Consider the following 13,473-nt stretch of genomic DNA (forward strand, 5'->3'; position numbering starts at 1 on the left):
TCTGAATGGGAGTGGTACGGGAGCCATTCTGAATGGGAGCGGTACGGGAGCCATTCTGAATGGGAGCGGTACGGGAGCGGGAGTCATTCTGAATGGGAGCGGTACGGGAGCCATTCTGAATGGGAGCGGTACGGGAGCCATTCTGAGTGGGAGGGGTATGGGAGCGGGAGAAGAAGTTCCTCCCCCAAATATTACTGTTACTTTTTGTTTTGTAAACAGCAAACCTGCCGTTTTGCTGTGTGAAGTCATTCAATTCCTTTACCAAGATGGCAGCCTGGGCCATTCATCATTGGCTGTGATGTCAGCTGTAGTGTTTATTCATCTCTACGGTAACGTCTAATCAGGTTGACTCCCTGAGAAGCCCCTCCCCCTCTGCAGTAAAATGCGTTGCTGTCACCTGTTGAGAAAGCGCGAGGTCATCCCATGAACCAGCTGGACGACATCACCGTGGCGGATGGGTCGAGGAGGACTGCCAATCACCAGCTCCTGCCTGAGACAGAAGGCGGGGTCAGAGTGTCGTAGCATGCCGTGGGAGAGACAGTAACCGCGACAACCCACCTGGAAGGATCTTTGATTATCCACCAGTTATTGACATCTTTGAATGGATAACATGTGACCTGCTGCTGATGGGAGCTGCCCCGCCCACTTTCATACCTGCACACAGGGAGGAGCCAACAGGTTACACAAAGGTGGATGTGGTGGGTGGGCCCAGTCTGAACTGGCATCACCTGATAGGGTAGTTGGCTTTGTGGGAGTGGAGCCAGCATGGGATGGACTGAGAGGCGGAGCTTCGTAAGGTCACCTGACTCCCATAAGCGACCTCCAGAGGTTGACCCTGAGTGATCCTGGAAAGGCCACCCTGGAAATACATCACCATCACTACACAGTACCTCCAAAAGTACTAGAACATAAAGACCAGTTCAGAACTTGCCCTTTTACCTCCTGGTATTTAAATCCAGGAACTGAAGTCCAGAGCGAAACCTAGGCTAAAGTCCAGAGAGGAGCCTAAAGTAAAGTCCAGAATGGAGCCTAGACTTTGCTGAGGTTCACTTTAAAATTGTCACACCAGCTTGTTAAATTTATTGGCATCAATGGCTGCGTACAATCACCAAATAAAAGACTAACGGTCGCATAGTCCATTAGCATGACGCTAATGCATAACGGTATTACTGACAACAGTCCAACAGAAATAAACATTCAATCGGGACAAAGTCTGAATCCATCTGACTTCATGTAGACATATAGAAAAAGTAAGAGTGGCCGTTTAAACTGTGGATATCAAATCAAATCAGTTTTTTTTATATAGCGCCAAATCACAATAAACAGTTGCCCCAAGGCGCTTTATATTGTAAGGCAAGGCCATACAATAATTACGTAAAAACCCCAACGGTCAAAACGACCCCCTGTGAGCAAGCACTTGGCTACAGTGGGAAGGAAAAACTCCCTTTTAACAGGAAGAAACCTCCAGCAGAACCAGGCTCAGGGAGGGGCAGTCTTCTGCTGGGACTGGTTGGGGCTGAGGGAGAGAACCAGGAAAAAGACATGCTGTGGAGGGGAGCAGAGATCGATCACTAATGATTAAATGCAGAGTGGTGCATACAGAGCAAAAAGAGAAAGAAACAGTGCATCATGGGAACCCCCCAGCAGTCTACGTCTATAGCAGCATAACTAAGGGATGGTTCAGGGTCACCTGATCCAGCCCTAACTATAAGCTTTAGCAAAAAGGAAAGTTTTAAGCCTAATCTTAAAAGTAGAGAGGGTATCTGTCTCCCTGATCTGAATTGGGAGCTGGTTCCACAGGAGAGGAGCCTGAAAGCTGAAGGCTCTGCCTCCCATTCTACTCTTACAAACCCTAGGAACTACAAGTAAGCCTGCAGTCTGAGAGCGAAGCGCTCTATTGGGGTGATATGGTACTACGAGGTCCCTAAGATAAGATGGGACCTGATTATTCAAAACCTTATAAGTAAGAAGAAGAATTTTAAATTCTATTCTAGAATTAACAGGAAGCCAATGAAGAGAGGCCAATATGGGTGAGATATGCTCTCTCCTTCTAGTCCCCGTCAGTACTCTAGCTGCAGCATTTTGAATTAACTGAAGGCTTTTTAGGGAACTTTTAGGACAACCTGATAATAATGAATTACAATAGTCCAGCCTAGAGGAAATAAATGCATGAATTAGTTTTTCAGCATCACTCTGAGACAAGACCTTTCTGATTTTAGAGATATTGCGTAAATGCAAAAAGGCAGTCCTACATATTTGTTTAATATGCGCTTTGAATGACATATCCTGATCAAAAATGACTCCAAGATTTCTCACAGTATTACTAGAGGTCAGGGTAATGCCATCCAGAGTAAGGATCTGGTTAGACACCATGTTTCTAAGATTTGTGGGGCCAAGTACAATAACTTCAGTTTTATCTGAGTTTAAAAGCAGGAAATTAGAGGTCATCCATGTCTTTATGTCTGTAAGACAATCCTGCAGTTTAGCTAATTGGTGTGTGTCCTCTGGCTTCATGGATAGATAAAGCTGGGTATCATCTGCGTAACAATGAAAATTTAAGCAATACCGTCTAATAATACTGCCTAAGGGAAGCATGTATAAAGTGAATAAAATTGGTCCTAGCACAGAACCTTGTGGAACTCCATAATTAACTTTAGTCTGTGAAGAAGATTCCCCATTTACATGAACAAATTGTAATCTATTAGACAAATATGATTCAAACCATCGCAGCGCAGTGCCTTTAATACCTATGGCATGCTCTAATCTCTGTAATAACATTTTATGGTCAACAGTATCAAAAGCAGCACTGAGGTCTAACAGAACAAGCACAGAGATGAGTCCACTGTCTGATGCCATAAGAAGATCATTTGTAACCTTCACTAATGCTGTTTCTGTACTATGATGAATTCTAAAACCTGACTGAAACTCTTCAAATAGACCATTCCTCTGCAGATGATCAGTTAGCTGTTTTACAACTACCCTTTCAAGAATTTTTGAGAGAAAAGGAAGGTTGGAGATTGGCCTATAATTAGCTAAGATAGCTGGGTCAAGTGATGGCTTTTTAAGTAATGGTTTAATTACTGCCACCTTAAAAGCCTGTGGTACATAGCCAACTAACAAAGATAGATTGATCATATTTAAGATCGAAGCATTAAATAATGGTAGGGCTTCCTACCATTAGTTACCTTACCTATTATTTACATCATCAATCATCTTTTAAGCCAATTTTCAATGATGTGTATGAGAGTGAGTGAGTGTATACACTTGTGTGTGTGTGAGTATACATGTGAGTGTGGGTGTGTATATGTGTGAGTGTGTATATGTGTGAGTGTGTATATGTGTGAGTGGGTATACGTGTGTGTGTGTGTGTGTGTGTATACGTGTGAGTGTGTGTGTGTGAGAGAGAGTGTGTATACGTGTGTGTGAATATACATGGGTGTTTGTGTGCGAGAGTATACGTGTGAGTGTGTGAGAGAGAGAGAGTGTATATGTGTGTTTGTGTGTGAGAGAGAGAGAGTGAGTGAGACCTTCAGGCTGGCCTGGAAGGCGGGGCTCATCAGCTGGTCATGTGGTCCACTGTGCTGCAGGAGACTCAGGTGAACGTAGAACCAGAACATGTAGAGCAGAAGTGGAACCAACAAAAGACACACAACACAACACACACAGTGCATACACACATACAACTGCATGTGCAGGCAGGCATGCGCGCACACACACACACACACACACACACACACACACACACACACACACACACACACACACACACACACACACACACACACACACACACACACACACACACACACACACACACACACACACACACACGTGACCAGGAAAGGAGCCTGAATCGTTTTCTTGTTTGTTTTTTAATCATTGGATGTCAGTTTTAAAAATGTCAGTAATTATTCTGGATCCACTCACATGACTGACAGCTTGGTCTCCAATCACATTCCAGGTGTGCACAGAGGCCACGCCCAGCAGCAGCAGGTAGGAGAACACACCCATGTACTTCACCCTGTTGACAGAGTTCTCGAGAGTCACCTGAATGCATCGTCTGGTTGTAATTAAAGCGTTATTAGTTATTTACGAGGTTTGTTAGAATCAAGCTTGATTCTAATCCATCAGGTTTTTGAAATAAATAAATAAATAAATAAAAAAGGTCAGATACATTTCTAACAGACCTTGTATATAGTTATTCAGCGAAGCTCCGCCTCACTCTGGCCAAACGCTCAGAGCCTCAGCTTTAACACTCTGAGGCAGTGTTGAAACATTCTTTGTGTACTTTTGTGCATTTCAAAGGTGGTGGTGTCCTGGAGCTGACCTCTGATGACCTACATGCTCATTAGAGGTCACTGGGGTTACTGGTTGAGCTAACAGGTTGACCGTGTTGGATGTTTGGTCTCCAAAGTAAAGGTCAAACAAGGTCACCATCCACTGGGTTCTGTGACCTATGTCACCCCTTCACATGGTAACTGAGCATGACACATTGGGGCAAACTATTCATAAAAAAAAAAACACTAACTCAATCAATAATTTGCATCACTTTTTTTTATCAAAATTAGAGCGACTTTAACCTTTGACCCCTGTACAATCTGAAACTGATCTTTGTCACCGTTTTTACCCAGAACATTCCGTCACAGACAGAATGGTTATGATCAGACAAACGATGTGGTGTCGTTTAAAATAACACTGGAGCATTTTTAAGTGTTGCCTAAAGGTCAGAGGCAGCGGTGTGGACTCGGACGTCTTCCCGTGAACTCAGCCGCGGTCTGAGAGTCAGAAGCGTGTTTGATCTATTCCCGGTGTTGACACTGGAGGTGTGACGGATCAGATCATCATTTTTAAAGTTTGACTACAAGGAGGAACACACACGTCTGCTGCTCGTCTCTGAAAGAAGACGTCTGTTAGCACTTTAAATCAATCAATCAATTTTTTTATATAGCGCCAAATCACAACAAACAGTTGCCCCAAGGCGCTTTATATTGTAAGGCAAGGCCATACAATAATTATGTAAAACCCCAACGGTCAAAACGACCCCCTGTGAGCAAGCACTTGGCTACAGTGGGAAGGAAAAACTCCCTTTTAACAGGAAGAAACCTCCAGCAGAACCAGGCTCAGGGAGGGGCAGTCTTCTGCTGGGACTGGTTGGGGCTGAGGGAGAGAACCAAGAAAAAGACATGCTGTGGAGGGGAGCAGAGATCGATCACTAATGATTAAATGCAGAGTGGTGCATACAGAGCAAAAAGAGAAAGAAACAGTGCATCATGGGAACCCCCCAGCAGTCTACGTCTATAGCAGCATAACTAAGGGATGGTTCAGGGTCACCTGATACAGCCCTAACTATAAGCTTTAGCAAAAAGGAAAGTTTTAAGCCTAATCTTAAAAGTAGAGAGGGTGTCTGTCTCCCTGATCTGAATTGGGAGCTGGTTCCACAGGAGAGGAGCCTGAAAGCTGAAGGCTCTGCCTCCCATTCTACTCTTACAAACCCTAGGAACTACAAGTAAGCCTGCAGTCTGAGAGCGAAGCGCTCTATTGGGGTGATATGGTACTACGAGGTCCCTAAGATAAGATGGGACCTGATTATTCAAAACCTTATAAGTAAGAAGAAGAATTTTAAATTCTATTCTAGAATTAACAAGAAGCCAATGAAGAGAGGCCAATATGGGTGAGATATGCTCTCTCCTTCTAGTCCCCGTCAGTACTCTAGCTGCAGCATTTTGAATTAACTGAAGGCTTTTTAGGGAACTTTTAGGACAACCTGATAATAATGAATTACAATAGTCCAGCCTAGAGGAAATAAATGCATGAATTAGTTTTTCAGCATCACTCTGAGACAAGACCTTTCTGATTTTAGAGATATTGCGTAAATGCAAAAAAGCAGTCCTACATATTTGTTTAATATGCGCTTTGAATGACATATCCTGATCAAAAATGACTCCAAGATTTCTCACAGTATTACTAGAGGTCAGGGTAATGCCATCCAGAGTAAGGATCTGGTTAGACACCATGTTTCTAAGATTTGTGGGGCCAAGTACAATAACTTCAGTTTTATCTGAGTTTAAAAGCAGGAAATTAGAGGTCATCCATGTCTTTATGTCTGTAAGACAATCCTGCAGTTTAGCTAATTGGTGTGTGTCCTCTGGCTTCATGGATAGATAAAGCTGGGTATCATCTGCGTAACAATGAAAATTTAAGCAATACCGTCTAATAATACTGCCTAAGGGAAGCATGTATAAAGTGAATAAAATTGGTCCTAGCACAGAACCTTGTGGAACTCCATAATTAACTTTAGTCTGTGAAGAAGATTCCCCATTTACATGAACAAATTGTAATCTATTAGACAAATATGATTCAAACCACCGCAGCGCAGTGCCTTTAATACCTATGGCATGCTCTAATCTCTGTAATAAAATTTTATGGTCAACAGTATCAAAAGCAGCACTGAGGTCTAACAGAACAAGCACAGAGATGAGTCCACTGTCTGAGGCCATAAGAAGATCATTTGTAACCTTCACTAATGCTGTTTCTGTACTATGATGAATTCTAAAACCTGACTGAAACTCTTCAAATAGACCATTCCTCTGCAGATGATCAGTTAGCTGTTTTACAACTACCCTTTCAAGAATTTTTGAGAGAAAAGGAAGGTTGGAGATTGGCCTATAATTAGCTAAGATAGCTGGGTCAAGTGATGGCTTTTTAAGTAATAGTTTAATTACTGCCACCTTAAAAGCCTGTGGTACATAGCCAACTAACAAAGATAGATTGATCATATTTAAGATCGAAGCATTAAATAATGGTAGGGCTTCCTTGAGCAGCCTGGTAGGAATGGGGTCTAATAAACATGTTGATGGTTTGGATGAAGTAACTAATGAAAATAACTCAGACAGAACAATTCGGAGAGAAAGAGTCTAACCAAATACCAGCATCACTGAAAGCAGCCAAAGATAACGATACGTCTTTGGGATGGTTATGAATAATTTTTTCTCTAATAGTTAAAATTTTGTTAGCAAAGAAAGTCATGAAGTCATTACTAGTTAAAGTTAATGGAATACTCAGCTCAATAGAGCTCTGACTCTGTCAGCCTGGCTACAGTGCTGAAAAGAAACCTGGGGTTGTTCTTATTTTCTTCAATTAGTGATGAGTAGAAAGATGTCCTAGCTTTACGGAGGGCTTTTTTATAGAGCAACAGACTCTTTTTCCAGGCTAAGTGAAGCTCTTCTAAATTAGTGAGACGCCATTTCCTCTCCAACTTACGGGTTATCTGCTTTAAGCTACGAGTTTGTGAGTTATACCACGGAGTCAGGCACTTCTGATTTAAAGCTCTCTTTTTTAGAGGAGCTACAGCATCCAAAGTTGTCTTCAATGAGGATGTAAAACTATTGACGAGATACTCTATCTCACTTACAGAGTTTAGGTAGCTACTCTGCACTGTGTTGGTATATGGCATTAGAGAACATAAAGAAGGAATCATATCCTTAAACCTAGTTACAGCGCTTTCTGAAAGACTTCTAGTGTAATGACATTTATTCCCCACTGCTCGGTAGTCCATCAGAGTAAATGTAAATGTTATTAAGAAATGATCAGACAGAAGGGAGTTTTCAGGGAATACTGTTAAGTCTTCTATTTCCATACCATAAGTCAGAACAAGATCTAAGATATGATTAAAGTGGTGGGTGGACTCATTTACTTTTTGAGCAAAGCCAATTGAGTCTAATAATAGATTAAATGCAGTGTTGAGGCTGTCATTCTCAGCATCTGTGTGGATGTTAAAATCGCCCACTATAATTATCTTATCTGAGCTAAGCACTAAGTCAGACAAAAGGTATGAAAATTCACAGAGAAACTCACAGTAACGACCACGTGGACGATAGATAATAACAAATAAAACTGGTTTTTGGGACTTCCAATTTGGATGGACAAGACTAAGAGTCAAGCTTTCAAATGAATTAAAGCTCTGTCTGGGTTTTTGATTAATTAATAAGCTGGAATGGAAGATTGCTGCTAATCCTCCGCCTCGGCCCGTGCTACGAGCAACCTGACAGTTAGTGTGACTCGGGGGTGTAGACTCATTTAAACTAACATATTCATCCTGCTGTAACCAGGTTTCTGTAAGGCAGAATAAATCAATATGTTGATCAATTATTATATCATTTACTAACAGGGACTTAGAAGAGAGAGACCTAATGTTTAATAGACCACATTTAACTGTTTTAGTCTGTGGTGCAGTTGAAGGTGCTATATTATTTTTTCTTTTAGAATTTTTATGCTTAAATAGATTTTTGCTGGTTATTGATAGTCTGGGAGCAGGCACCGTCTCTACGGGGATGGGGTAATGAGGGGATGGCAGGGGGAGAGAAGCTGCAGAGAGGTGTGTAAGACTACAACTCTGCTTCCTGGTCCCAACCCTGGATAGTCACGGTTTGGAGGATTTAAGAAAATTGGCCAGATTTCTAGAAATGAGAGTTGCTCCATCCAAAGTGGGATGGATGCCGTCTCTCCTAACAAGACCAGGTTTTCCCCAGAAGCTTTGCCAATTATCTATGAAGCCCACCTCATTTTTTGGACACCACTCAGACAGCCAGCAATTCAAGGAGAACATGCGGCTAAACATGTCACTCCCGGTCTGATTGGGGAGGGGCCCAGAGAAAACTACAGAGTCCGACATTGTTTTTGCAAAGTTACACACCGATTTAATGTTAATTTTAGTGACCTCCGATTGGCGTAACCGGGTGTCATTACTGCTGACGTGAATTACAATCTTACCAAATTTACGCTTAGCCTTAGCCAGCAGTTTCAAATTTCCTTCAATGTCGCCTGCTCTGGCCCCCGGAAAACAATTCAATCAATCAATCAATCAATTTTTTTATATAGTGCCAAATCACAACAAACAGTTGCCCCAAGGCGCTCCATATTGTAAGGCAAGGCCATACAATAATTATGAAAAACCCCAACGGTCAAAACGACCCCCTATGAGCAAGCACTTGGCAACAGTGGGAAGGAAAAACTCCCTTTTAACAGGAAGAAACCTCCAGCAGAACCAGGCTCAGGGAGGGGCAGTCTTCTGCTGGGACTGGTTGGGGCTGAGGGAAAAAAACAGGAAAAAGACATGCCGTGAAGGGGGGCAGAGATCGATCACTAATGATTAAATGCAGAGTGGTGCATACGGAGCAAAAAGAGAAAGAAACAGTGCATCATGGGAACCCCCCACAATCTACGTCTATAGCAGCATAACCAAGGGATGGTCCAGGGTCACCCGATCCAGCCCTAACTATAAGCCTTAGCGAAAAGGAAAGTTTTAAGCCTAATCTTAAAAGTAGAGAGGGTATCTGTCTCCCTGATCTGAATTGGGAGCTGGTTCCACAGGAGAGGAGCCTGAAAGCTGAAGGCTCTGCCTCCCATTCTACTCTTACAAACCCTAGGAACTACAAGTAAGCCCGCAGTCTGAGAGCGAAGCGCTCTAATGGGGTAATATGGTACTACGAGGTCCCTAAGATAAGATGGGACCTGATTATTCAAAACCTTATAAGTAAGAAGAAGAATTTTAAATTCTATTCTAGAATTAACAGGAAGCCAATGAAGAGAGGCCAACACGGGTGAGATATGCTCTCTCCTTCTAGTCCCCGTCAGTACTCTAGCTGCAGCATTCTGAACCAACTGAAGGCTTTTTAGGGAACTTTTAGGACAACCTGATAATAATGAATTACAATAGTCCAGCCTAGAGGAAATAAATGCATGAATTAGTTTTTCAGCATCACTCTGAGACAAGACCTTTCTGATTTTAGAGATATTGCGTAAATGCAAAAAGGCAGTCCTACATATTTGTTTAATATGCGCTTTGAATGACATATCCTGATCAAAAATGACTCCAAGATTTCTCACAGTATTACTAGAGATCAGGGAAATGCCATCCAGAGTAAGGATCTGGTTAGACACCATGCTTCTAAGATTTGTGGGGCCAAGTACAATAACTTCAGTTTTATCTGAGTTTAAAAGCAGGAAATTAGAGGTCATCCATGTCTTTATGTCTGTAAGACAATCCTGCAGTTTAGCTAATTGGTGTGTATCCTCTGGCTTCATGGATAGATAAAGCTGGGTATCATCTGCGTAACAATGAAAATTTAAGCAATACCGTCTAATAATACTGCCTAAGGGAAGCATGTATAAAGTGAATAAAATTGGTCCTAGCACAGAACCTTGTGGAACTCCATAATTAACTTTAGTCTGTGAAGAAGATTCCCCATTTACATGAACAAACTGTAATCTATTAGACAAATATGATTCAAACCACCGCAGCGCAGTGCCTTTAATACCTATGACATGCTCTAATCTCTGTAATAAAATTTTATGGTCAACAGTATCAAAAGCAGCACTGAGGTCTAACAGAACAAGCACAGAGATGAGTCCACTGTCTGAGGCCATAAGAAGATCATTTGTAACCTTCACTAATGCTGTTTCTGTACTATGATGAAGTCTAAAACCTGACTGAAACTCTTCAAATAGACCATTCCTCTGCAGGTGATCAGTTAACTGTTTTACAACTACCCTCTCAAGAATCTTTGAGAGAAAAGGAAGGTTGGAGATTGGCCTATAATTAGCTAAGATAGCTGGGTCAAGTGATGGCTTTTTAAGTAATGGTTTAATTACTGCCACCTTAAAGGCCTGTGGTACATAACCAACTAACAAAGATAGATTGATCATATTTAAGATTGAAGCATTAAATAATGGTAGGACTTCCTTGAGCAGCCTGGCAGGAATGGGGTCCAATAAACATGCCGATGGTTTGGACGAAGCAACCAATGAAAATAACTCAGACAGAACAATCGGAGAGAAAGAGTCTAACCAAATACCGGCATCACTGAAAGCAGCCAAAGATGACGATACATCTTTGGGATGGTTATGAGTAATTTTTTCTCTAATAGTCAAAATTTTGTTAGCAAAGAAAGTCATGAAGTCATTACTAGTTAAAGTTAATGGAATACTCAGCTCAATAGAGCTCTGACTCTTTGTCAGCCTGGCTACAGTGCTGAAAAGAAACCTGAGGTTATTCTTATTTTCTTCAATTAGTGATGAGTAGAAAGATGTCCTAGCTTTACGGAGGGCTTTTTTATAGAGCAACAAACTCTTTTTCCAGGCTAAGTGAAGATCTTCTAAGTTAGTGAGACGCCATTTCCTCTCCAACTTACGGGTTATCTGCTTTAAGCTACGAGTTTGTGAGTTATACCACGGAGTCAGACACTTCTGATTTAAAGCTCTCTTTTTCAGAGGAGCTACAGCATCCAAAGTTGTCTTCAAAGAGGATGTAAAACTATTGACGAGATACTCTAACTCCCTTACAGAGTTTAGGTAGCTACTCTGCTCTGTGTTGGTATATGACATTAGAGAACATAACGAAGGAATCATATCCTTAAATCTAGTTACAGCGCTTTCTGAAAGACTTCTAGTGTAATGAAACTTATTCCCCACTGCAGGGTAGTCCATCAGGGTAAATGTTATTAAAAAATGATCAGACAGAAGGGAGTTTTCAGGGAATACTGTTAAATCTTCTATTTCCATACCATAAGTCAGAACAAGTCACTATGGTTGCTGGTGTCGCTAACTTCACATTTCGCAAAACAGAGTCGCCAATAACCAGAGTTTGATTCTCGGCGGGTGTGTCGTCGAGTGGGGATAAACGGTTAGAAATGTGAACGGGTTGGCGGTGTACACGGGGCTTCTGTTTAGGACTACGCTTCCTCCTCACAGTCACCCAGTCGGCCTGCTTTCCCGGCTGCTCGGGATCTGCCAGGGGGTAACTAACGGCGGCTAAGCTACCTTGGTCCGCACCGACTACAGGGGCCTGGCTAGCTGTAGAATTTTCCACGGTGCGGAGCCGAGTCTCCAATTCGCCCAGCCTGGCCTCCAAAGCTACGAATAAGCTACACTTATTACAAGTACCGTTACTGCTAAAGGAGGCCGAGGAATAACTAAACATTTCACACCCAGAGCAGAAAAGTGCAGGAGAGACAGGAGAAGCCGCCATGCTAAACCGGCTAAGAGCTAGTAGCTACGCTAAGCTAGCGGATTCCTAAAAACACGCAAAGTGAATAATGTGTAAATAATTTAGAGGTGATTCAGCAGAAGGAGTGCTTTAGTTAAGGCACGTAAAGATTACACTGGGAAACAAATCGTTATGTAGTTAACTAGATCAATCTAACTGCGCAGATTAAACAGCTATCAGATACAGAAAAACACAGCTGTGCTCCGGAACAGGAAGTGATACAATACCGCAGTGAGAGCCAACCACCAGTAGAGGCAAGCAAGAGGGACAAGCTTAAAAATCACTGATTTCATCTGATAAAACATACGAAAAACATGCTTTTCCACCCTTCTTATGAGGGTTTTTTTTCATAGTTAATAAATTGATAAAATTCTAAAGAATGCATCTGAATCCATCTGTGTGTGTGTGTGTGTGGACCAAGCTCCGCCTTCACATCTTAAACACGTCATATTGAATTCTGTGTGTAAGAGAGGCAGAGTGTCCGTGAGTCGGACTGAGGAAAGTTTCACCAGGCTCGAGTGCACTCAGCCAAGTCACCATCACAGCCTGAGAACGTGTCCACATAAACGTCCTGATGGTGGACGACGGCGTCTGAAAATGGTTCCTCGTCATGGCTGAAGAATCGCAGTATTTTAAGTCCCTCTGTGTCATCAGCCTGAACCAGAGAACGCCAGTTCTTCACAGCGTCTCATTCATTATCGTCACGTCAGCGTTTATCACAGCCGTCGACTCTTCCCTCGATGAAAATAAACCCCATTATTATCTGGCTGTGACGCTACGCATGCTCTGATTGGGTGATTACCGGATGGATATTTTCCCATATCGGACCAGTTTCCATGAAAATTCAGTAATTGTCTGGTGATGCAACTTATTAATATTTGTATTACGAGGTCTGTCCATAAAGTATCGTACCTTTTTATTTTTTTCAAAAACTATATAGATTTCATTCATATGTTTTTACGTCAGACATGCTTGAACCCTCGTGCGCATGCGTGAGTTTTTCCACGCCTGTCAGTGACGTCATTCGCCTGTGAGCACGCCTTGTGGAAGGAGTGGTCCCGCCCCCTCGTCGGATTTTCATTGTCTGGAAATGGCGGAATGAAAAGGACTTTTTTTCCATCAGAATTTTTTCAGAAGCTGTTAGAGACTGGCACCTGGAAACCATTCGAAAAATTTATCTGGCTTTCAGTGAAAATTTTACGGGCTTCACAGAGAATAAGGACTTTAACTACAGGTTTAAGGACCCCTTTAAAGGACGGTCGGTGCGCCGCGCTGCGACGACGCGGCACAAACCACTGGATCATTTCTAAGCTGATGGCTCTGTGGATACGAGACCGTCGTGTCCTCTTTCTCTGGTTATCATAAGACCTGGACATCAGCCATTTTCCGGCAGATTTCACTTTTAACAAGAGATTTTGTCATGGAAAGCC

The 13,473-nt window shown here is 42.3% G+C and overlaps 1 protein-coding gene across 1 annotated transcript in view; it reads right to left on the bottom strand.

Annotated features, from left to right (window-relative positions):
- Nucleotides 1–371: 371 nt before the first annotated feature.
- Nucleotides 372–13,473, bottom strand: part of pomt1 (protein-O-mannosyltransferase 1) — a 54,446-nt gene continuing 41,344 nt past the window's right edge. Inside the window, exons 7-11 of the mRNA XM_034171430.1 lie at nt 3,928–4,021; nt 3,528–3,683; nt 729–859; nt 559–654; nt 372–490 (exon numbers count right to left, since the gene is read on the bottom strand). Of these exons, the coding sequence (XP_034027321.1) occupies nt 394–490; nt 559–654; nt 729–859; nt 3,528–3,683; nt 3,928–4,021 (574 nt within the window). The 3' untranslated portion in view covers nt 372–393. The remainder of the gene's footprint in view (nt 491–558; nt 655–728; nt 860–3,527; nt 3,684–3,927; nt 4,022–13,473) is intronic.

This window comes from Thalassophryne amazonica, chromosome 5 (genome assembly GCF_902500255.1).
Source record: "Thalassophryne amazonica chromosome 5, fThaAma1.1, whole genome shotgun sequence".
Lineage (NCBI taxonomy): Eukaryota > Metazoa > Chordata > Actinopteri > Batrachoidiformes > Batrachoididae > Thalassophryne > Thalassophryne amazonica.